General features: G+C 41.2%; 1 protein-coding gene and 1 pseudogene across 1 annotated transcript; one reads left to right on the top strand and one right to left on the bottom strand.

The window, feature by feature from the left end:
• Nucleotides 1-10,986: 10,986 nt before the first annotated feature.
• On the top strand, nucleotides 10,987-24,327 carry LOC150040287 (uncharacterized). Its single transcript, XM_090327343.1, has 7 exons — nucleotides 10,987-11,035; nucleotides 11,417-11,650; nucleotides 13,199-13,282; nucleotides 18,290-18,393; nucleotides 20,365-20,415; nucleotides 23,328-23,409; nucleotides 24,284-24,327. The coding sequence occupies exons 1-7, from the start codon at nucleotides 10,987-10,989 to the stop codon at nucleotides 24,325-24,327; spliced, it is 648 nt and encodes a 215-aa protein (XP_090183469.1).
• Nucleotides 15,436-17,476, bottom strand: LOC150040288 (pinin pseudogene; annotated as a pseudogene).
• Nucleotides 24,328-26,553: the final 2,226 nt, after the last annotated feature.

The raw sequence follows: 26,553 nt of genomic DNA, 5'->3' as shown, positions 1-26,553 counted from the left end.
AAAGTGAGGAGTTGAGATTTGTCGTTATTTTAGCGAGGGGTGAGCTGCGAATATGGGTTTTCCCAGGCCTTGGAAAATCTAGGAAGAACATCTAGGCCTGCGCTCCCCTTGGATTCACTCCTCTCCTGCATGGTGGGAGCTCTGGTCTGGGGAATTTGGGTTACTCACGAGTCTGGAGTTGGTGTTCCACTGGATTCCTGAGTCACCCTGAGGGTGTCTTTTGGCTGGTACCAATTGTGTTTTGTGTGCAATACAAGCACTGTGCCAACCATTCTAGGGTGTGACGAATGGGTAGACCTTCTCTCTTCTTAAGAAAGTTCTTCTGTCTGGTCCCAAGTACCTTCCAGGGTCTTACTTTTTGACCCAATCTTCCTTGCTCTATTTCCCAGATGTGAACCACTGTGCCTAGCACTACAGTATATTAACAGCTATTAAACTACATATTCTAAGAGACCAGAACCTAATTCTAGGTTCTACAGTTCCAGAGTATAGTTTAAAAAAACATAAAAATTATGACAGTTCCTATGCAAGCAAGGTAACACTGATCTTTAGAGAAGACTTCTCATACTTGCAACATTGACTCATGATCTCACATTTGCAGGGGTTTAAGACAAATTATACTTAAGCCTTCAGGCACCATACAGAAGGTCAAGTGCAGCTAGATTCGAGAGTAACATCCAATAGCAGCAAAAAAGACAAAAGGTAAAGGAAAAAGAAAAAGAAAAAGGAAAGAAACAAAAGGGAACTAAAAGGGGAAAAGGAAAGATTGTAAAATAGAAGATTATAATAAGACTTTTCAATAAAAGAATTGAAAGGCTGAGAAAAAGAAATGAGGCAAGAGTGGAAAGTAAAAAAGAAAGGCAAAATGATCAGAAACAAGAGAAAGACATGACAATAGTGAGAACTCCATCCTGTACTCACTCATTGTAACATCGTGGGATGGTAGAGAAACTACCGGCTTCAATCTGGACTTCTCAATGATGCCATGTCTGCTTATCATGAATTGTTCATTCTCATTATACCCTAGACCAATCATGGTAACTCGTGGTCACCAGAGAGGGGTACATTAGGGAGAAATTAAGGGGATGTATTGGTATTTTCCTCCATGTGCAGAAAATGGAAGAGAGATGTAACTAGCGTGCAATAAACACACAAGAATCAGGACCAAACCCTAGAAAAAAGGGTTGCCAGAGGTCAGAAGAGGTCAGAAGAGATTAACTACGTCCTTCATATGTCAGTAAATATTTCTGCCAAGTCCCCAATTGCTACATAGGACAATTTTGTCCAGATTTCCCTAATGGATTGGCAGTGCAGCTTGAACATTCACAGCTTGTGCTAGGGCCACCAGTTCTGCTGCATCCTCCTGCTGGGTCAGGAAGACCAACAGAGACCCCCTCATATTACCATGGCAGTTGCAGTAGGGAGGAAGAACAGAGGGAAGCACAAGCATGACAGAGCTTCAAGCCAGGGAGCCTGAATGGCTCTCCTACCCACCCGCCTACCTCATTGTGGGGCCGAGGTGCCCTGCTGTGTTGAGCACAGAACTGATAGACAGCCTGGAAGCCAATGTTCAGTTGAGCAGGGCGAGAACACTTAGCAAAGTTGGTTACCACAAAGTCTGGATCTTCCAGTGAGGGTCCTAAGGACCTCTGTGGAAAATGAGGTATCCAGACCAGTGTTATGTTTAAACAAAAAAAGAAATGCCTGAAATAGCAGCCTAATTCCCTGTCCTCACACTCTGTTCCATCATCTCCAGTCCCTTAAACTCAAAAGACTTTATCTCCTGAGATACTTTGACTTGAATGATGATGCCTTCACAGAAAGGTGAGCTGGAGGTACCACAGATATTAAAATGGCAGAGGCCTTAGATAATTAAACAAACATATCAATAAAAATAATATGGAGAGGAACCTGTCAACTCATATAGTATCCCTCCTAACCTCCAAAACTCAAAATGAGAATTAAAAGTCAGATGGTCCTAGCTCAGACACTGCAGCCCTTTGGCCTAACCTCTGCTCAGACATCAGAAATAATGATTCTGGAGTTTAAGCACAGCTGGGTATATGCAGTGAGGTCCTGTATCCAAGAAAAAGAAAAGAAACCATCCATCTCTCTTTTGCATGGACCTACTTCAACCTTAATAGGGACCCACTCTGTTAAGTGGAGCACCTTCTATTTTTCAAGCTCCTTACCTTTCTAATTCACTTGTATAACCCCCTAGGATTGTGAGCAAGGTATATTCCTCTGGCCAGAAGAATAGGGTCTAATTTTGCTCCCAAGGATCAGCTACTGAGACTGAGCAAATGGAAGATATGAACTATGGTGACTCCAGAAACAGGCCACATTTCAGTGCAAAACACAGACATTTGAAAGTCTGCCTGCTGCTAGCCTATAACAAGGACAACAAACTTCTGAGATCCATCACTTATTTCATTTGCAACCCAGCTTTTAAATACATAAACTTATATCTTTTATCAACATCTGTTCCCTCAAACCCCTTAACACCTATCCTAGTGTGGTCCAGTCCCCAGAATTCCCAGTCTAATCCCAACCCTAATCCCAAGTTTAAATCCCTACATAAGCTCACATAAGACCATACTGTGAGCTGGGAGTCTGGCCTAGTGGTAGGGTGCTAGCCTAAGGTGTATGAAGCTCTGGGTTCGATTCCTCTGTAGCACATAGACAGAAAAAGTCAGAAGTAATGCTATGGCTGAAGTGGAAGAGTGCTATACTGAAGAAAGCTCAAGGATAGGTCTCAGGACTGTGAAAAAAAACCCAAAACACCAAAAAGACATACTGTGACAATAAAATAAATTCAAAGTTTACTTCAAACAGGAAGAAGCTTGATTCAGAACTTCCGCATTTGGTCACATGTATCTTTCTTTCTGAGCCAAACTAAGACACTAAACAAATGATGCTAGTTTAAAAACAAGCAAGTGACAAGCAGTCCTGAAAGAAGATTAACAACTGGAATGAGTTCTCTACTACATTCTGATAATTGCTGAGGGGCAGAAAAAAAAGAAGCACTTGAAAGCTGAGTACAAGGCCTGAGTCTAAGCATTCAGACATTGTATGTAACAACTGGAGTCCAGGACACATCACCAGAGAATAAAAAGAGAAAGGAACCTTAAGAGCTCTGCTGAAGATTTTCTCTTAAGAGAACCAGCACGCACATGTAACAAAACAATCCAATGCCAGGCAGAAACAAAATAAAAGGATTCAGAAAGCCCTCCTGTTGGGAACCGACTGTGGGGTCAATGACCTTGGACCTGACCTTGGACCTACACAACTATATACACAAGGAAGTAACTCTGATCAGGATAACTTTAAGCAATGTCAATCAGTTCTTATCAGGATAACTTTAAGCAAAGTCAATCAGTTCTTATCAGGATAACTTTAAGCAATGTTAATCCTTTCTCATTTATCCTATATGTGACTTGTTTACTATTTTGTATGAATGTAGCCTCTGGCAGTTCCCTAGTTTTAAGAAGAGTATTTAAGGTCGGAACTTAAAATAAACAGGACAGTCTTAGGCGGCAGTCTGGAGCTCACAGCCTTCTTGGACTGCTGACTTGGGCTGTAGTCCTCCCGAACTCTATCTGTTTATCTCTCTCTTAATTTTTCCTAGTCCTTGCCCCTATTTCAGGAATCCCAATCCGCGAACCCTGGTTTGCTGCCGGCTGGCCCCGGCAACTGGCGCCCGAACAGGGACCCTGAAAATCTGGGACGACGGTGGAGGACCCCGCTGTGGTGAGTAACACATCGTAGGACTATTAAGAGAGGATTTTAAGAGAGTGAGAGAGCGGGAGGCTGTATTATCCAGAGTAAAAATTATGGGTGAAGTTAATAGCCATACGTCATATGTACCGATCTTAACAGGCCTATTTGAAGCCCACGGAACGTGGGTGGAAAAAGGGGTGCTTCAGAGCTTCCTACAGTTTGTCGAGGAGGCATGCCCGAGGCCTACAGAGGAGGAATTCCTAAAAACCTGGCAGCGGATAGGAAAAAGAATTCAAGATTATTATAATGTATATGGCCCCGAAAAGACCCCAGTAGAGGCTATTACTGTTTGGAATTTAGTAAGTGAATGCATAGATCCTCAACATGAGAATGCTGAACTTAATCTTGAATCTTGAATTAAGGGAAATTTATGAATTAAAGGACCCTTCTGAAAAACCTGAGGCTGAGCCATATGCCGCCGCAGCCCAAGAGAGTCTCAGTGAGATCTTGAAAAGGGAACAACAACCAGTCGATATTGAGTATCAGAATTCAAATTTGAATATAAAGGAGGAAAGTTATGATGAGCCGATGGAGGACCGGATAGCTACGATAGAAAAGAGGTTAGAAGAAATCCTACATCTACTATCTAAAATGGGGAAAGAGCAGAGAGCCCCCCCAGAAGTAGGAAGGAAATATGACCCTCAGGCCACTATGGTGTCTGATTCTAAACCTTACCCCTCACACCCACCGCCTCTGGCTGCAGCCTTACGGCCCCAATCCCTTTTTCAACCTTTAGGCCAGCCTAAAGGCCCTAGCAACAAGTCCCTTTTAACAGGCACTACAACCAGGCACAGTGCATCGCAATTAAACCTGGCTCAGGCTGCTAGAGAGAGGGAAGATATTTCAGGGCCTCGATGCTTCCCTAGTTTATTTGATCATGATGAACAAGTATACCATCAACCTGTTCCTGTTAAACTATTACAGGATTTAAAAAGTGCCTGCTCCCAATATGGGCCAACTGCCCTTTTACTCAAGTAATATTGGAGGCCGCGTGTGCTGTTATTGTATGCCCAAATGACTAGAAGCGGCTTGCCAGAGCATGCCTTAGTGCAGGAGAGTACTTATTATGGGAGACAGAGTTCACTGCAGAGTGTCGGGCTAAAATTGAAACAAATAGGTCTAAGAACCTGCCTTACACTTTTGATCAGTTGTTAGGAGAGGGAACCTATAAAACACCGAAGATCAATTGGGTTATGCAAAGGAAGCCTATTCATAAATAAATGCTGTGGCGAAAGAGGCTTGGAAATGGTTACGTAATTCCAATCATACAAAAAATTTACTAGAAGTTAAACAGGGACCGAATGAACCTTGTCTAGAATTTTTGTCTCGATTAATGGAGACTGCAGACTTCTTAGTACAAGATGAGAACACAAGGAAGATTATAGTTAGACACATAGCCTATGAAAATGCCAACGCCGCCTGTCAGGCGGCTATCAGACCCCATAGGAATAAGGGAGGAATCACGGACTTTATTTCACTGTGTTCTGATATTGGACCCTCCCATGTACAAGGCCTTACTTTAGCCACTGCTCCTCAAGGAAAGACTGTTCCTAAATTTCTAAAATATAGAGGTCAGCGGCATTCTCGGGATGCTAGACCCCCAGGGCGTTGCTTCTCTTGTGGACAAATAGGACATTGAATGACGCAATGCCCACCTCAGGCCAGGTTAAAGAGAGAAAAATTACCTGGCACATGTCCACGCTGTGGTAAAGGGAAGCACTGGGCTAAAGATTGCAAGTCAGCAACAAATCGCAATGGCCGCCCATTTTCGGGAAACTGGAGAAGGGGCCAGCCTCTGACCCTGCAAAACCATGGGGCAGTCCCTCCCTCTTCTCGGCCACAAGTACATCTTCTAACAACCCCCAAAATCAGTCTCCAACCTCTTCCGTGCCACCCCAGGTAGCGCAGGATTGGACCTCTGTTCCTCCACCTGCTCAGTATTGACCCCAGAGATGGGGACACAAGCTCTCCCCATGGGGGTCTTCAGTCCCCTTCCCCCGGGAGTGGCTGGATTGCTGTTAGGGCGAAGTAGCTCAGCCCTTAAAGGGATACAGATTACACCTGGCAAAATTGACCAGGATTTTACTGGAGAAATCAAAGTTATGGCCTCTCCCCGAAACACGTAGTATCGATCCCAGCTGGTCAAAAATTAGTACAACTAATACTTGTGCCTTTATCTCATGGGGAGAATGCTAATTCTTCTGACCCATGCGGCCAGAGAGGATTTGGATCCTCTGATATCTATTGGGTACAAAGCATAAAACAAGTGAGGCCTGAGATGACTATATTTATACAAGAAAAACCCTTTAAAGGAATATTAGACACAGGAGCGGATGTGTCTGTAATATCTAAAAAGCATTGGCCAGCCCAATGGCCCCTGACAACCTCTATGACTTCCCTACAGGGGATTGGGCAAGCAACTGACCCACAGCAGAGCAGTGCGATCCTTGTTTGGAGAGATGAGGAAGGGCACTCCGGTCATTTTCAGCCATTTGTCCTGGATCATCTGCCAATTAATTTATGGGGTCGTGATATCATGGAAAAAATGGGAGTGTATATGTTTAGTCCTAGTGCTGCGGTCACTAAGCAGTTACTTGATCAAGGCCTCCTCCCCTTTAGGGGACTAGGCCGAGCAGCACAGGGGGAGCCAGAGCCACTCCAACCCCAGTCTCACCCCCCGAGACAAGGATTAGGGTATTCTTTAACGGGGGCTGTTGTTTGTCCTGCCCCTCATGCTGATCCCATAAATTGGCTCTCGGAAGAACCGGTATGGGTCGAACAGTGGCCTCTTTCTCTAGAAAAGATCATTGCAGTACAGCAGCTGGTACAGGAACAGCTGGACTTGGGACATGTGGCCCCTTCTAACTCTCCATGGAATTCTCCAATTTTTGTTATAAAGAAAATGTCAGGTAAATGGAGGCTGTTACAGGATCTGAGAAAGGTAAATGCAACTATGGAACTGATGGGGGCCCTACAGCCCGGCTTGCCTTCACCCATGGCAATCCCAAAGGATACTTATAAGATTATTATAGATTTGAAGGATTGTTTCTATACTATACCCCTGGCACCTCAAGACTGTAAGCGCTTTGCCTTCAGCGTCCCCTCTGTTAATTTTAAAGAACCCATGAAGCGATATCATTGGCTTGTGCTCCCACAGGGCATGGCAAATAGCCCAACTTTATGTCAAAGTTTTGTAGGTAGAGCCATTTCTTCCACCCGAGAAAAATTCTCTTCTGTTTATATTGTTCATTATATGGACGACATCTTGTTGGCTTGTTCTGACCCTATCGTCGTACGACAAGTCTTTGGACAACTAAAGCAAGATCTGAGCCTCTTTGGCCTTATAATAGCAGCTGAAAAGGTTCAGGAACACCCCCCTTTTACGTATTTAGGCCATATATTAGGCCCACACTATTTTAAAAGTCAAAAAATAAAATTAAAAACTTCACACTTAAGAACTCTTCATGATTTTCAGCAATTTTTAGGAGATATAAATTGGCTTCGGCCTTATCTAACACTGTCCACAGGAAAGTTAAAACCCCTCTTTGATCTCTTAAAAGGAGATACCAACCCTACATCCTTGCGCAATTTTAATCCCGACGCCAGGAGGGCCATCCAAATCGTAGAAAAGGCAATTTCCCAGCAACAAGTGACCTATTGTGACTACTCTAAACCATGGGGAGTTTACATTTTAGCTTCTCAGTCCCCAACTGCTGTATTGTGGAGGATGGCCCACTTTTATGGCTTTATCTACCATCAACACCCGGCAAAGTGCTGACCCCCTACTACGAATTGGTAGCTAATCTGATACATATGTGCCGAGTGGATTCCCGTAAATATTTAGGTCAGGAACCTCATTTTATCTGTGTCCCATATAATTCACAAAAACAAGATTGGCTATTCACTCATTGCGATTCTTGGACCATTGCGTGGGCCAATTATACGGGAAAAATTTTGCATCACTACCCGTCTAACAAACTCCTCCAATTTGCTGCGTGTCATACGTTCCTATTTCCTTCCACAGTACGGGCCTCGCCTTTATCTTCTGCCGCTTTAGTATTTACAGATGGATCCTCTCATGGAAGGGCTGCTTTGACCATTAATGGGAAAACTCAATCTTGGGTTACGGATTTTTCCTCCGCCCAAGAGGTAGAATTAGAGGCTGTTTTACAAGCACTCGTCCTGTTACAAGACGAGCCCTTTAACTTATACTCAGACAGCCAATATGTAATTTGTGCTCTTCAAGTCATAGAAACTGTTCCCTTTATTGGAACTACTAACTCCAATATCCAGACCCAATTTCGCCAAGTACAAACTTTGCTTTGTTCTCGCAACGACCCCTGTTTTTTTGGCTTCATTCGAGCTCACACTAATCTTCCTGGCCCTTTAAGTGAGGGTAACGCAGTTACTGATTCTGCCACCAGAGTTTAACTCAAGTTGAACTTGCTAAGCAGTCACATGCCATCCATCATCAAAACAGCCGAGCCTTGCGCCGACAGTTTAAATTATCTAGAGAAGCGGCACGTCAAATAGTTAAAACTTGCTCCAACTGTGTGCCCTTCTCACTAGCTCCTCATTTAGGTATAAATCCACGAGGACTGCTTTCTAATCACATTTGGCAGATGAATGTCACTCATGTTCCATCATTTGGCCGATTAAAATATGTTCATGTTACTGTAGATACTTATTCTAATTTTATCCTGACCACCCCCCTTGCTGGGGAAGCTACTAAACATTGTATTTCTCACTGCATTCGATGTTTTGCTGTGATGGGGATTCCCTCGCAAATAAAAACAGATAATGGTCCTGGCTATGCAGGCCGAGCATTTCAATCCTTCTGCCATTCTTATAATATCACTCATATTGCAGGCATTCCTTACACTCCTCAAGGTCAAGGCATCGTGGAGAGAGCTAATGGATTATTAAAACATCAAATTGCTAAAATACAGAAAGGAGAGTCGTATCCCGCTACCCCTGTGAATATACTTAATCATGCTTTATTTGTTTTAAATTTTTTGAACCTGGATTCAAATAAATTATCTGCTGCTCAGCGATTCTGGGAACAAAGAGAGCAGCGTGCTTTTGCCTTAGTAAAATGGAAGGATCCCCTAACTGGTGCTTGGCACGGACCAGATCCTGTTCTAACCTGGGGTAGAGGGCATGTATGTGTTTTCTTACAGGAAGAAAATGATGCCCGCTGGCTGCCCGAACGCTATGTTCGGATTGTGGAGAGTGACAGTGGTCATCCAAGCAGCGACTCACTGGACTTTCACCCCCAACCCTCCAGTAATGCATCCAGTAATGCGGAAAAGACCTGAATTCATGTTTTTGTGTTAGGTGTAAAAGTCTCTGTTTCTTTGTCTTGTTCATGTTACATATTTTTTCTTGTCCAGTTTTGTCTTTGAAATTGGTACCAGTTTTAAATATGGATCCTTAAGGTTTTTCTAAAGTTTTGTTTTGAACCTGGTTCTCACCTGCAAGAGTAAAATTGGCAAAGCTCTCTTGACACAAACTTCCAGAAAATGAATGGCCAATATTAATTTTATGCACTTTAAAATCTTTGAGTATGAATGTGTGTGAATGAGTGAGTGAACATGTTCAAGGTTTAATCAAGAAAATCATTTAGGTTTGAATTATTGCATTGTTTTAAAGAAGTGGGAGAATGGAACATTAGATCAGAAAAAAAAATGAACTTGATGTTCGTATGACAGCTCTTAAGTCCCATTAAGAAGGTCAAATCAGTAAATTGGAGAGAGAACTCCGAGAGCATCAAGGGAGGCACTTAGAGCCGAGAAAACAGCCTCAAGAACCTACTAGTAAGGTCCCAGAACAGCAGAGACAGATCACGTTGAAAACTACTGCAACTTCTGAAGAACGAGGAATTGCCAGCACTTCAGATCCACCAACAGCCAATATAAAGCCAACTCCTGTTGTTTCTACTCCAAGTAAAGTGACAACTGAAGCTATGGCTGGGAACAAATCAATACCTATGGCCAGTACTCGTCCAATGGTCACATCTGCAACAGTCACCAATCGAACAACTCCGCAGATCTAAGCCCCAGATGGATGAATTCCCCAGCCCCCCCCCCCCCGAGAGGAATCTTAGTCAAGGACGGGATAAGAGGAACGCTCTCTGACCAACCTAAGACAGGGCCTTCAGCTTGATCTGAAGAAGTTCCCCATGACGGGTAAGGCAGAGTCAGCGATCCACCCAACCTAAGACAAGCAAGTCCGCATCTTTTAAAAGAAAGACGGGGGAGATGTTGGGAACCGACTGTGGGGTCAATGACCTTGGACCTGACCTTGGACCTACACAACTATATACACAAGGAAGTAACTCTGATCAGGATAACTTTAAGCAATGTCAATCAGTTCTTATCAGGATAACTTTAAGCAAAGTCAATCAGTTCTTATCAGGATAACTTTAAGCAATGTTAATCCTTTCTCATTTATCCTATATGTGACTTGTTTACTATTTTGTATGAATGTAGCCTCTGGCAGTTCCCTAGTTTTAAGAAGAGTATTTAAGGTCGGAACTTAAAATAAACAGGACAGTCTTAGGCGGCAGTCTGGAGCTCACAGCCTTCTTGGACTGCTGACTTGGGCTGTAGTCCTCCTGAACTCCATCTGTTTGTCTCTCTTTTAATTTTTCCTAGTCCTTGCCCCTATTTCAGGAATCCCAATCCGCGAACCCTGGTTTGCTGCCGGCTGGCCCCGGCACCCTCCTTTCTCATGGTTTTAGTCAAGTGGTGTGGTGGGAGAACAAGTTGCACAATTCGGATGTTCCAAAGGCAAGCACAGTCCTTAATTATTAGATAGTTACAGTTAATTATTGTCAACTTGTTGTGTGATCAATTGTTTCCCTGCTCTTAATATTGTGAAAAACATGCCCCCCTTGAAGCAAATGGCAAGGGAGAAGGTCCATTAAGCTTCCCAAGTGAAAAAGAGCTCACACAGTGCTTAGCAGTCCAAATGAATCAAGCAAAGTTTTGAGGGCTGTTGCAAGACTACATGTCTATACCAGAAGTTGGACAATGTATGGGAAAAAGGCAATCAGACATTTTCAGAATTTCTGATAAATAGCATAAAATAAGATCCAGTGTGAATAAGCAATATTAAATCTTAGGTCAGCTAAGCTCCAGGATCTCCTAGGAAACCACAGACCAAAGTCCCTTGATTTATATAAAGCAAATTGTAGGTGAGGACATGGCTCTGCTGGTAAGCAGTCTTCAAATTGTATTCCTGGAAATAAAAGGTAAGAGAAACTAGTTGAGGAATTTAAATGTATAAAAAAGCAAGTAATGAACAACAGAACAGAGCTATTTTTGGTAAGGTCCTTTGAAATATAAAGCAGTCATTGATACCAAGAACACACTTTAAAGAGAGTGATACATTACTATTTTTAAAAGCAAATACTCAAGGAGAGGGATCCAAAGTGTGCAGCCCCAAAAGCTAGGAGAATTTGAAAGACTGGCATTCCTTTGACAATTTTGAGAAAGATCTGAAACAGTGGAGCTAGAAACCACTCTTGCAAAGGATTGCCTTCCCTTCTGGGAAGGAGGAAATCAGGCTGGGCAAGGCATAGCATCGGAATCTGAGGGACCCCTTGAAATGTAACATTCCTGGTCATTTGCAGGAAGTTTGTGTAAGTACCTGCTTTCTGCAGGACGGGCTCCTGTGCTTGGCCAAAACAGGTTGCCAGACAGCTCTGTTTCTTCTCTGAACTGTGCAGGGTTTCAGAAATACCTTCTAGGGTTCTTTCCTGACCACCTTTGGACAAGCAGGCCTCTATCCTCCTTTATCCTGCACTATTACTTCACCCTGCAGAATTACTCGGAAAGCCAAGCAGTATCCCATGAGTTTAGTCCGTGTGAGGAAAAGCAGTAACAAAACCATCAGTTTCCGTCTGACCTCAATGGTCACAGGAACGCTGTCTGTGTACCCTCGTCCTTCTTGCACCCAGTCCTAGTTCCCATGAGGCTATAGGGTTCGCACCCCAGGGTCTTGTCTGCTGCAAGTCTGATCATTCAGCTTCGCCTGAGATGGAGGGCTCAGGCCGGAAGGGAAGAAGAGGACCTAAGTGACCACAGGACTCTGAAAGGGAGGGAGGCTTGGATGTAGGCCCCACAGGCACAGCGTGCAAGCGGAATGCCTTCAGGGTTGGCAGCGGGAGAAAGAGTGGGTTGGGGAAGCGGGAAGTCGGCCCCATCTTGGGACGGTAGAAGAAGGGTGGAGAAGGGGAGGCGCTGGGAGGCACAGGGGGAAGGGAGGGGAGAGGAAGTGGAAGCTCAGAGCCACCTTGGGTGGGGAGGGCAGGGGAGGCTAGGGGCCACCCGGGGAAGGACGGGAGAAGAGAAGAAAGCTGGAAACCACCGTGGGAAGGGAGGGGAGGAGAGGTGCAAGTTCTGAGCCAGCTTGGATGGGTAAGTGAGGAGGGGAAGGGGAAGGAGAGGGCTGTGTGTTATCCTGGTAAGGGAGGGGAGGAGAGGAGGAACCCGGGAGCCACCTTGGGAAGGGAGGGGCTGACAGGGGAGCCCGGGGCCCTTCCCTCCGAGCCCTGGGTGGGGCCTTGACCCACCCTCGCCCGACACCCATCCTGTGTGGGTTTATCTCTAGCAAAGTTTTCTGAGGTCAGCCCTTCATACAGTACAGTAAGATTTTCACATTCGGAGCACTGTGGCATACTTAGCCAGGTTTTTCCTGCCTTTCCCAGCACTGGATAGTGTGCGACTAAGACCAGCAGGGTCCTTTGTTTTCTCCACCGAAATGCCACAGATTCGATTTAAGCACTGCCAACACAAAAGCCGAGACGTGCGCATCGACTGAACTTCCTCTTGTAGACAGACCTAACGCGTGGGGTCCTGTGAATTATCCTGATCGTTTCGTGAACATTTAAATACCAAAAAGGGTGATTTTTTCTGTGTGTGTTTATTTTTAACGGGACAGATCCATCCTTCACAACCCTGAACAAGTCTTCCATGTTCATGCTCTTGAGCCCAGAGCTGTGTACGCTCTTGGTGTTTGACAGCTGGCTGCAGAAATGCCACTTCATTTCTCCCTAGACCTGTTAAGACGTGCCGTGTTCCACCACTTCCTAATAAGGCCCCCAGTCCTATGCGTCCTGGTTCAGTGCAGTATCCCAAAGGCATGCCATTGCCACTCTGCTGTTTCCAAACCAGTGGGCAGATCACAAATTAGGTTTTTATTTAAGGTACACTAAAAACATGCATGCAATAAAAGGAACTCCTGGAACTCCCAATCACAGAAAAGGATAAATTACACGGTAGCCATTGTGTACCCGTTCCACATCCCTTCCCTTTTCCTCTCTGTATGTACAGCCATCCGGAGTACTTGTAATGACGCTTAAAAAGTAGGTAGAGTGCGACCGTTAATTCTCTCATTTACTTTTACTAATCAGGTAAAGGAGGTAAAAACAGGCGCAGAGGTAAGAATGAGAATGAATCTCAGAAAAGAGAGTTGGTCTTTAAAGAGGCTGGACAAGGTAAGTAAGTCTTTTAGAGTTAGGCTTCTCTTATTAATGATACCTTTGTTGATGTTTAGCCTCAAAGGATCTCCTTTAAAACATAGCAAACTTTTAGTAGTGACATTCAAACTATGTGATAGTCCTTTGTTCAGGCAGGTGTGAATCTTTTCATTAGTGATCCTCTATTTCCTGGATACTAGGGTAGTAAGGAGTAGCAACACAGTGTTTTTTTCTTGAGATGGATGGAATCTTACTGTATTTTTGTTTAATTTGTATCATCTGCAGCAGCACCATGATTATCACGTGCTCCTTCTCCTTATTGCCTCCTGTGTAATGGAGAGGCACCCGTTTGTCTTCACCTGGAAAGGGCTTGCTAACTTTTTTTTCTCCAGGCTGGTCTCAAAAGTGTACATGGGTGATCCTCCTGATATCCACCTCTTTGGCAGCTGATTTATGGACAAATTCCTACTGCAGCCCAGTATGAAACTGTTTACAAACCGTATGTAGATGAGATCTGAATTGAGTGACTGTGCTTGATGAGAGGCACTGTACAACTGGGAGCCATATCCCTAGCCCTTTACTTTCAGTAAGGTAGAATCTTTCTGTAATTTTTTCTCTCTCATTTGTTGTTTTTCTCTTATTACTATCATTGTCATTATATTACTATTGTTATTGTTGTCAAGGCTCCTCCTTCTTTTTATTGCCTCCTGTGAAACTGGGTCGTAAGTAGAAGTACCCATTTTTCTTGACATGGAAGGGAGGCTTGCTGACACTTCACCATTCTCTGCTCCAACTAATCTCCATCTCTTTGCTGGCTTGTTTATGGGGAAATTCTTACCACACCAGGCATGAAACAGATATTAATCCCAATTTCTGATCAGTTTTCCAGATTTACATTTTGTACTTTTTCAGTATTCATCCAGAAATTTTATATAAAACTTCGGTACGGAGTGTAAAGTTTGGTATGGAAATTCCTCCTGCGCTGTTCTTTCTGCTAAGAAGCGTTTTTGTTATACGGGGTCTTTTATTATTCCATATGAAATTTTGGATTGCCTATTCTATTTCTGAAAGTATGTTTTTAAGAGTTGGTTTAACATACTCACACTTATACAAGTTGCACGGAGAACAAAAAAACTAAGTCTGGAAACCATTAACTTGAATATACAAAGCTATAGTGTTCTTATGAACTAAAAACAGGCCATTTTGCAATGTATGCCCATATCAAAGCACAAGTACTAATCCTAAGCAGTCACACAAGACTTAAGCCACATTTATTTGCACATGTATTGTAATGGCAACAAATACTCCATACAGATTTATGAAACTCCAAAGTTGTCACTTGGTACGCTTGCGTGTTATTTTGCTTACTTACAAAGTCAAGGCTTCCATACAGTGGTTCCTTGAACAAAACTTCTCTAAAACACATATTGGCATGTTTCATTTAGAGCCAACAGAAATGTTAAGACAAGACCACAAATTCAAAATCCAAGTTTAGAAGATTTCTTAGAAAGAAGTGACCGTTAGTTTAACAGATTGCATATAGTGTTAGCACAGAGGTAACATCAAAGACAGAAGTACAATGCTCCCATCATCAGGAAAATAACAACCAAAATAGGAAAATGCTTAGATGAACAAGGGAGATCAGAAAATAGTAAATGATTATAAAGCTGCAAAGACCTGAGAGCTAAAGCCAAGTAAGTGAGGAAATGTCCAGAAACATCCTAAGCCTATTCAGTATCTAGAGGTAAAAACTGAAAACGATTATGCAAGGGTCAAAAAGGCATCTCAAAAGTAATGAAATGAACATTTATTCCTAAAAAGCAATGTATGATACAGAATTAGAAGGGAACAGACTTAAAAGATTTACCTATTAAGATATACAGATTCTTACTGAAGCCTATAGGATATTTAGAAAAGATGACAAGAGATGTTAATCTTTTTATTATTATTTTTACATGTTCCAGAACATCGCATAATTTTGATAAATAACTCTTACAAAATTATGCAAAAAGTACAAGAATGTCTGGTAAACAAACAGTCTGTGTTTTCCAAAAAGATTTTTTACAACCTGCAATTCTCAAGGGAGCATCCTCCTTACAAGAAAAGTTAATTCTTTAACTCAAGAAATCTTCTGCTGCAAAGAATAGGCTAGGAAAGCCTGGCTTCTTCCGTTAACACCTTTTGCCTTCCCCATCTGATTTTCAGTCTCTCTCACTTCTTGAAGATCTTTTGCCCGGTTGACTACCCTCTGATATAGATCTCTTTCTGTCAGACCTGGAATTCTTATCCTTCAATCTTCTTGTGCCTATGCCACTACCACCTTTGGAAGATTTGTGACTTCTCTCTAATCCTGACGTATCCATTCGCTTCGGATCCATGCTCCTACCGTGCTTTCTGTCTCGATTGTGTCCCCAGCCCCTACTTTGACTTCTACTCTCATTACTACTAGTAGTACTGCTGCTCCTATCTTGGCTACTACTACCACATGTGCTGGAGCTACTACCAGAACTGCTTTGACTACTACGCTGCCACTGCTAGAACTGCTTACGCTGCTGCTATTGGTTGAACTGCTACTAGAACTGCTACTACTGCTGTTGCTTCAGCTTGTACTCTGGAGTGCGCTGTTAAACTGGTTCCACTACTGGCACTTCAGCGAGCTCTACAGGCTCAACAGCAAACTCTTTCCTCTCAGGTAGTTGATTCTTTTGTCCTGAATAACCTGAGCTGAAACAGCTAATGGCAAAGTCTCAGGCTGAGAAAGAGGCTGGGGTTGATGAACTTGATTGGGCTGAGACTGCGTCTGGGTTAGAGGGAGGGCTGAAGGCTGAGCCACAGGCTCAGGCTGGGATTCAGATTATTTTTCAAATGGTTTTTCCTCAGGTTCCTTCTCCACTTCTATAATACTAACATTGTCTTTTGCAGGAGAAAGAGACATATTCTTTATCTGGCTCAACTTCAGATTCCATCTCTGGCTCCAATTCTTTGCTAGCTTTATTTTTCTGGAGGCTTTATGCTTTCAACTTGATTAGTTTCCATCACTTTCTGCTCAGCAATTACATTTTGGACATTCTCAACCATCTCTAGCACATCCATAACTTCTTCAGGCTGACTATCCTGTTGTTTGTCACTTTCCTTTGCCTCTGTTTACCTCTCAAACTTAACCTTCATTTCCTATTTTTGCTCCTCCTCCTCCTGTTCTTTCTCTGCATCACTATGCACTATGCCTACTTTCTTTGCCTCTTCTGCCTCCTTTATTTCTACATCATTGTGCTGATTACCTGTCTCCTCCAACTCTTCCTCTGGCTGTGCCACCTTACCTTCTTCTTGTTCCCGCTTCTGTTCTTCAATATGTAGCAGCTGATGCTCTTTTTCTTTCATGGTGTGCCTTCTAGGCCTATTTGTTCTGCAAATTTGAGAATCTACCTTCAAATAACACATTCATTTGTCTCTGTGATTCTTCTATTAGATTTGGGGTATCTGGACACATTCTTCCAGGAATATAGAACAAATGGAGATCTGTGTTAGTTTGTATATACTTAATTACCGTGGCATTATGTTCATTGCATTCTTCTTGCAGGTGCGGAAGCCCAACCTTCCAAAAGCCACCGTTCTGTTTTACACGTCTCTCTTCAAATAGTTCTCTCCTCTCATTTTCAACTTGCTTTCTCTCTTCTTCTGCCTGAACTTCAAGTTTTTGTTCAATTTCCTGACGTCTGTTTTGCCTTTCAGTAGTAACAGTAGATTCTTGTTTAAATTTCTGAAGAGTACCCAACAACAAGCCAAATATTCATCGATACCTCTACTTTCCCTTTACATCCATATTTTGATCCTGGATAAGGAGGTCTCTGTGTGTGTGTTCTTTGGAGGTAGCTACAGCTGAAGACTGTAGTGCCAGCTTATTGACATCCTTCTCCTCTGGGTTGCTCTCTTGGTATGATTCTCTTCCTGTCCGATGCTCCCCACCCAGCCTACCGACTGCCCCTTCAAGTCTCTCTGTTTGCCTAGGGGTCCTCCTCCACTATCAGAGAATCCACGCTTCAGCAATAAACTACCACGTCCTCTACCTCCAGAAAGGGCCAGCTGTTCGGCTTGGATGAGTCTCACGTCATTTGGATTTCACCCCGTGAGCTTGCGGATGTTTTCATCTACATTGTTTAGGCTCTCTTTGGCCTTTTCTAGCTGTTCCTGCAAAGTTCTCACTGTGACCACCATCTTCTGAAATGTTCACATTTTTCAATTACATGAAACATGCTTTTCTATCACCGAAGGCCTTTCTATATTTGCCTTTGAATTTCTTATTTGTATAACATGTGGAACTTAACAGCAAACTTTCTTTTTTGTTGCCACATGCTGGAAATGTTTGGAGCACATGTATATTCAGTAGCTATCAGAAAAGAATCTCACTGCTGTGTAGACAGCCTTTTCGTGTGTCAGATTTTCTCTGGATTAACTCTGCTATGGAGTGTTGTGTAGGTTCTCTTACATTTTATTTCCCTTTCCTACTCTCCTTTTTTTTGCCAGTTCAGAGCTTTGACCTAAAGCCCTGAGCACTTGGGGTTTCTCAAGGATAAATCTCTACCACTTGAGCCACTGCTCCACTTCTGTGTTTTTCCTATGTATGTGATACCAAGGACTCAAACCCGGGTCTTTGGGTGTGCAAGCACTCGACCCCTAGGCCAAACACTTAGCCCCTCCTACCCCACTTTTATTCTTTTCCCACAAGATGTCCATGGCTTCTATTCTTAACAGTATCCTTCTTAAGAACATTGGGATGGTTTGAGGAATACTTGAACTCAACATCTAACATTTTACCTCTGAACAGTGTTTTTATCTTATAGATTATTTGATAGTGTAAACGTAGGACTTACTAAAAATGAAGCCGTTTGTTTTAGCTTTCTCTGAGGCAAGGGAGATTTATTTGGCAGAGAGTGATACTAGTATGTATAAATGTATGTACATATATATGTATTACACTGGTCCTGGGTCTTGAACTCAGACCAATGTTGAATTTTATCCCAACTACAGAGTATGCACAAGTTCTCAAAATGTTGGGAAACGGACGATTAGAAGAAATGTGTTTTGATGGCATAAGGAGGCTATGTCATATCAGAGGAAAGTTGAGGAAAAAGGTACAGTATGGATTTTTCTTTACTTCATGGATTCATATTGTTGTTGAGGGTGGTGGTAGTACTGGCCTTTGAACTCAGGTCCTCTAGCCCATCCCATTGTTGTGCTGTAATATGGGTTTGCTATAAAAATAATTGGTTTTAAAAGCTAAGTAAGGGGTGATATTGTCCAAAAAGGGAAATGTATTCAATACCTGACTTATACAATGGTAACCTCTCTGTATAGTACCTTCATATTAACAACAAAATGACACAAAAGTAATTTCTTTTAAAGTAAGAAGAGATTTTTTTGTGGAACTCTCAAAACTCTCTGGAAAAAGAGTGATGTGTATTATGATATAGAAAATAAAATAAGATCCTTGATCACTCTCATTTTCCCCACCTGTATTGTATTTTGCTAGAAAGATTCATTATGCATATAACACTGAGGAAACAAATAAAATGAATCTATAAAACAAGCGGTCTCGATTGAATTAACTGTTGGTTGTAGTAAGGAATACAAAAACGTAGGAATTATTTCAGATGGAAAGAGACTACAGGGTGTACTAAAGAAGTCAGTGTTCATTTTTTCAGTTCCGTGAAATGAATGTGGTATTAGGCAATTCTGAATCAGATATATTAAAAAATAGATTGCAACATTAGACTGGTTTATAAACTACATTATGTGTAGGAGATGCATATATAGATATGTGATACATATGTACATATCAGCCCTACATATCCTAGGATGGGCTACATGTATATATACATATATATATATGCCACATGATAGATGCCTTTTGTGTAATCATCTATCTGACATACATATGTGATACACACACTCGAGTCTGTGAGTTCCTTCTTCTCCAACTTACTGGCATTTATTTGTAGGAGCTATCTTACTTTATTTGTATTGCTGTACCATAGGAGAATAAGCCTGTGTGGGTGGCTTTAAAAGAAAAGCAGTCTTTATTATAGTGTATGAGACTATTACCATTGGTGGTAGAGCATGTATGGTGAAGACTTGCTAACTGAATCTTACTTGAGTGATGACATGTTGAAAGTGACCAAAGTGTTTTCTGGACCTTTTTTTTTGGTATGGGCACAAATCTTGATTCATCATGATTCACCAGAATTAACCTCCTCCCCATTATGTATTTATTTATTTTTAATTTAATTTTGGTGCCAGTAGTGGGACTTGAACCCAGGGCTTTGCTGAAGGGTTAGCATTCTACCCCTTGAGTGACAGATCTGTTTCTAGCTTTGTGGTGGTAAATTGGAGCTAAAAGCATCATGGACTTTCCTACCCATGCTGGCTTTGAACTTCAGTCCTCCTAAGTAGCTGGGATTGCAGTCACGAGTCACTGACCTTAGGTCAAGGTAAGGATTGTTAATGTAAGCATTTTGCAACACACTGTTCTGCCAATGACAGGACCTACATTTCTGTAGATGGACGGTAGAGGTTTGGTTTCGATGGGTAATTCTTGCTTATTTGGATAACAAACTATCATCACTAACAGTTGTGGTACTTGGTCTCATTTTTTGTTAAAGAATAATTTTTCTGCCAAGGATTTGAAGTAAATTTGGCATATGTCATGCGAGGCTTCACATATGACTGTCAGGACATCTTACATTTTTTGCTTTATTATGTCTTCCCCCTTTATTTTCTGCTGATGAGATTTGAGCCCAGGGACTGTGCATAGGAGGAAAGTTATGTTTGCACAATGAGCTACACCTCTAATTTTAGTGGGTTAATTCTTTTTTAAAGCAGTTTTATACTGTGTGAAAGACAATGTCTCATTGTAACAGAAAAGTGCTGTATGACCAAAGGTGGACTTGAACTTGTGGTCCTGGTTGTGTTGGCTTTCTGCATCACCTTTTCGTCTTCCAGTTGTTGATGTGTACTTTGCCCAAAATAGACGAATAATAATGACTGGTATATCTAACACTGCTCTTTATGATTTGTGGTAATATGCAATAAATTGCCTTTTACAGGTTTGGATAAATGCCTCAGACATTATACTGGTTGGTCTGCGAGACTATCAGGTAAAAATTCCTGTGTCTTTATTACTTAGTAACAGAATTAGCATCTGTGTTCAATTCCAGGCCCTGTCCCTTCTCCTCATGCTGATATTTATTAGGAGCTAGTTGAATTTGAAGACACAGGATTATTTTTATCCACAAGGGTTTCCAAAGTGACTATAGAGACACGCGTGTTTTTGTGGGAAAATGTTTTTTGTTTCTTTTAAATAGTACATGCAGTTAATAATCTCTAGTAGGTCTAGATAAATATCATCATTTATTTGAAAGTTCTGTGTTAAGCATCAGTCAGTGATAAAAGACTGGTGTTGGCTGATATTCCCATTGCTGTTATCATATGTGTTGTCTTTACTGCTGTTTAAATTACCTTCTCTAAAATGAAAATGGCAGTTTATGGTGATGTTTTCAATGAGTGCATTAATTTTACAGACAAGTTGGTCTTTCTCACTGCTTTGCAATGTTATTAGTCCATATTGATTATATGTGGGAGGTTTCATTGGACATTTCCATTTGTACATATTATTTATACTGATCATATTCACCTCCCTACTTTCTCTTTATTACATGAGCTTTTTGTCTTCTTTTTGTAGTGTTTTAAAAATGAATTTTTATTGATCTTTGAATACATACACACCTTAAACCTCTGTTTCACCAGAGGGCCAAGTCACGTTCTATCCATTTTTTTTGTTTGGTGCCAGTCCTAGGATATGAACAAACTGTTGGGTTTAATGGGGATCTCAGGATTTGCCCCACTGTGTGCTTTGAATTGTAGACTATAATGATCCTCTTGCTTCAATGTCCTGAGTAACTGCTGCTATACACAGAGAGCATTTCCCTGGCTCAGGCTCATTATTTACTGGGTTTAGAAATCCAAATCTGGGAACTTTACACAGTTGAGGAAATCACAAGTTTGGGGCTGGGAACATGGTTCATGACTACACAAAGCAGTAAAATTATAAAAATGTTACAGTGTTTTCGTGAACATTGAGACATGCATGCAAACTATTAACTGATTGCTATAAATTGAAAATTTCTACTAAAATAAATGGCAGAGTCCTCTATAAGTTTCAAACTTAAGAAGTATATTTGAGGCCGGGAGTTTGGCCTACTGGTAGATTGCTTGCCTAGCATGCAAAGACCCAGGTTGGATTCCGTGGTATCACATACATAGAAAAAAGACAGAAGTGGTGCTGAGGCTCAAGTGGTGGAGTGCTAGCCTTGAGAAAGTCCAAGGACAGGGTTCAGGCCCTAAGCTCAAGCCCAGGACTGGCAAAAAAAAAAGTGTATTTGATTATTTGATTTTCACCAGTTTAAAAAAAAATACAACTATGTAAGAAAGTATCACTACTAGAAGTAGTAGTTTTGTTTTGCTATTGCTCAGTAGACTACTCTGTAAATATTTGTTATCTCCTCTTGGTTTTAATGCCCAATTCCTTTATTTCTTTTGATCATTTGTCCAATTATAATTGTCATTGAAAAAAAATATTCAAATCAGTATCCTCCCAGAATTTTTTAACTCTACAACTCATCCCCAGCCCCCATCTTTTTTGTTTTGTTTGTTTGTTTTGTTTTTGCCAGTCTTTTGGCTTAATCTCAGGGCCTGCGCACTGGAGCCACAGCACCATTTCTGGCATTTTTCTGTGTACTGTGGAATTGATCTTGGGTCTTGGTGCATGCTAGGCAAGCATTCTACCACTAGACTAAACTCCTGACCCTACAATTCCACCCGTTTAAAAAAAACACAATAGAAATATATTTTGTTGGTAGTTTCCACTTATGGACACAGCAGTCTCATCAACATCTTAACAATTCTTAACATTTTTTTAATACATTTACTCTAATTCTTTCTGAAGTTTTTGCCAGTCCTGGGCTCAAGCTCAGGGCCTGAACACTGTCCTTGGACTTTCCCAAGTCTAGAGGTCTACCACTTCAGACCCAGCACCACGTCTGGGTTTTTAATCTATGTGTGTGGTACCACGGAATCGAACCCAGGTCTTGTGCATGCTAGGCAAGCACTGTACCACTAGGCCAAACTCCCGGCCCCTAGTTTTCAAAATTTTAACTTTATTAAAACGTGGTAGATCCAGTTTCTTACTCCTTGTAGATACCATTCTAGTGGCTGAAATTTTACTATTGTTGGCCGTAATTCCCAAAGTGACTCTTCCACTTTCCTAACAACTTTCCTTTTTTGTGACCCTTTCCATATCCTGAGAATGACAGAACATAGGGCAAAAGACCAATGCATTTTAAGACCATTCTATAGCTGTTTGCTGGATTCAAAGCAGGGGTCAGGGCAAAAACACACTTATACTCACAGACTTCAAAGCAAATAAGGAAGCGGTAAAACACCCTTGAACTTGGTGTTGTGCACTGATTGAGTTGTCTTGAGTCAGTTTACAAAGGTTGGTTTGACCAAAAAACTACACTGCTGTTTTGCAGCCTTCCAGTCAACAAACAGCGTTAAATAATAAATAAAATGTGAAGCTTTTTCTGTTTTGTTTTTATGAAGATTGAAAGTGCAGTAATCCTTTCCATGTTATGACTTACCATAAGTATGTAACATACTTCTTTCCAGAGAATTTAATCCCAGAGAATATTTTTTCAGTCATGTGGCTTGAACTCTGGTCCTGGCCACTGTCCTTCCGCTCTTCCGCTCAAGCCTCCAGTCCTGTCCCTTGAGCCACAGGGCCACTTCCAGTTTTCCAGTGGTTAATTGGTGATAAGTCTCATGGGGCTTCAGTGCCTGCGCTGGCCTTGAATGGCAATCCTCAGATCTGAGCTTCCTGAGTATCTAGGATTAGGCTGGTTAGCTATCTAGCCTGGCCAGCTGAGCTTTATATTAATGCCTGTCATTGAAGAAACAAACAACTGATAATATTTGTTATAAGAACGTTCAAGGCTGTTTGTTTATTCCTAAGGATAACAAAGCTGATGTGATTTTAAAGTATAATGCTGATGAAGCTAGAAATCTGAAAGCATATGGAGAACTTCCAGAACATGGTAATTTTCCATTCTTCTTTTACAATGTTATGTGTTGTTATTTTGTGTAAAGGTTTAGGTGAACAAGTTGTGATAAAATTATGTCTGTTTACATTGCCAGTATAGTAGAAAGAAATAGTAGGACTTGCCTGCAAACTTTTTTTTTTTTTGCTTTTCATTTTTGTTCGTTTCAAGCCAGTCCTGGGCTTTGAGTTCAAAGTTTGGACTCTGCCAGTGAGCTTTTTTTCTCCAGACTAGCATTCTACCCATTGAGCCACAGATTCATTTCCATTTATTGAGTACTTTCTAGGATCAGGGATCAGATGAACATCCCTGCCTGGGCTGTCTTCAAACTGTGATTCTCAGATCTCTTGTCTCTTGAGTAGACTTATAGGCATGTGGCACTACTCCACAGCCCTCATAAACAATATTTGTGGAGGAATTTGTGAGTTTGTAAGCTCCTAATATTTATGTATCAAGGGAATAATATACATATACATAAATAGTCTATGATATACATGTTAACATACATATATTATAATATAGGTAATAATATATACATAACAATATATTAATGTTTATAATATGTATGTAGTATATATACATAATTGTAATAAAATAGGTATATAGTATATAAATATGTACATGTGTATATGTGTCTGGCTGTCTGACTGTGTGTTGTGTTGCAAATATGCAGAGAGAAGGCGTTTCCTCTTCTGTTCCAGTTGGTACTATTGGGATTTGCTTACCTAGTACCTCTAGGTTCCTAGAAAGGTACTCTACCACTTGAGTGAAATCTCCAGTGGGTATTTTTTTTCAGGGAAGCTGTTAACATTTTTTTAACCAGAGACTAAACTAATACCGAGATCCTTCTACGTGTTGATTCTCTTGTAAGATGAGACCAAAGGCATGCACAACTACATCCAGTTTGTTAGTTGAATTGAGATTTGCCAACTATTTCCCTAGGTTGGATTTGAACCATGATTCTTTCTATCAACAAATAACTGAGATTATATATATGAGCCTAAATAACTAAATAACTTTCTGTCTGGAAATTGCAAATAGATTGTAGGGCTGATCCATGCATCTGGGTGGTTTCTTGTGGCTAGCAGTTGAGCCACAAATTTTGGTGCCTCATAATGAGCTTGCTTGCTCACAGCTGGTGCTCTGCTATTTAAGTCTTGCCTATCTAGCCTTGTTTTACTAGTTCATTAGAACTGTAGTGTTATGAACTTCTTTTGCTTGAGTTGGTTTTGAGCTGCTATCCACTGTAATCTCACAGCCTAGGAATACAAGAATGAACCCCTAGTATCAGAACTCCAACTTTTCTTTTGAAATAGGATCTTAATATTTCTGCATATGTACATTTCTGTGTATATGTCATGTGTCTTACTGTCTCTCTTCCTGCCTGTCCTAAGGGCTTGAACTCAGAGCTGATTGGTGTGCTCAGGGCTAATACTCTACCCCTTGAACTCTACCGCATGACTGCCTGCTATTTTATGTGGGTAACTAAAGATAAGAGAGTGAGAGACTTTCTGGCTGACACTGAACTGTGATCCCCAGATCTCAGTCTCCTGAGTATTCCAGGATTACAGGTATGAGCCAGCATCCCCTAGATGAGTGCTTATTTTTGTAGGAAATGAAGTTCATATGGTCTTGACATTGTTCTATATAGGAGTTTTTTTGAGGTACTTGTTGGGTTTTGCCCTGCTGGAGATGGCACCTAGAATGGTAAACAATTTTGAGCTGCTTTGTATTCCTCTACTGAGGAATACAGGAAAATATAGGGAAAACCAGTATAAATATATACACACTTGTGGGTATGTGTGTGTGTGTACATATATATATATATATACACAGAATTATGTATATATGTACATACAGATCCATTTTCTAAAGTGGGCAGTTTTAAAAATACTTTGCTTATATAAAGAATGTATTGTTACTTTTAGCTAAAATCAATGAATCTGACACATTTGGTCCTGGAAAGGATGATGAAGTCCAGTTTGATGATATTGGTGATGATGATGAAGACCTAGATGATGTAAGTAGACATTTATACAATTTTATCTATAAGAAAAACATTTTCCTGAATAACATACATACATACATACATACATACATACATACATACATATATACATATGTGTATATTTGATTATGGATCACTTTTGATCAAGGCTAGTCCTCTGCCATGTTGAGTCACAGCTCAAGTTCCAATTTCTGGTGGTTAATAGCAGAGAAGAGTCTTATTGAATTCCTATCCAGCCTGGTTTTGAACCAATCCTCAGGTATCAGCATCGTGAATACCTAGGATTCCAGGCATGAGCCACCAGCGTCCACCAACACAACAATTTTTAACAAAAGAATGTCCTCTGTTTAAAGTTAAGGGCATGTTTTGATACTTTTTCATAAATTGTAAATTTGGGATTGTTCAGAATTAGTTACTCAATTTGTTTATGTTTGAAACACATTTGGATGCTTTCTTTTTGTAGCAACATATATGGCTTTTGGTACAAGGCATTTCTATAAGCTTAACTTGTTAAAGTAAGAGCATCTAGAGGGGTAGGCACATATCTGTAATGCTAGCTGTTCAGGAGCTAAGATCTGAGGGTCATGGCATGGAGAAACTAATCTCCATTTGTCCCCCCAAAAATGCCAGAAGTAGAGCTGTGGGCAAAACATCTCAGGGAAAGTGCCTACATCCTGAGTTCAAGCCCCCAAACTGACTCATGCAAACAAAAGAATACCTAGAGAACCTAGAGATGGCTTAGAAAGGAAGGAAGAAAAGAATGAAGAGAGAGACAGAGAGACCGAGACAGAGAGAGAGAGAGAGAGAGGGAGAGAAAAAGGGAGAGAGAGAGTGAAAAGCATAGCAGCTTTGAAACCATACCTTCCTTAAGGGGTATTAGACTTAGAGTTACTAAAGGTATTAGTGAAATTGCAGTGTACTCTAAAGCGTTGTTAGGGAAAAGCATGGAGATTCCATCATTTCATTGGTCAGAATAAATCCTGGATTTGCATCTATACATAGATATTTGTATGTACATTTGTGTACATATATGGGTGTGTTTATATAGATAGAGACACAATATACAGCCATATATGTAAGGTCCATTCAGAAAATAAATCCATTGTAATGGTAAGCAAACAGCACTCGGCACA

The sequence above is a fragment of the Megascapheus bottae genome, chromosome Y, assembly GCF_031878675.1.
Source record: "Megascapheus bottae isolate mThoBot1 chromosome Y, mThoBot2.hap1, whole genome shotgun sequence".
Lineage (NCBI taxonomy): Eukaryota > Metazoa > Chordata > Mammalia > Rodentia > Geomyidae > Megascapheus > Megascapheus bottae.
Note: the sequence above shows the minus strand (reverse complement) of the source record. Positions and strands in the feature narration are given on the sequence as shown.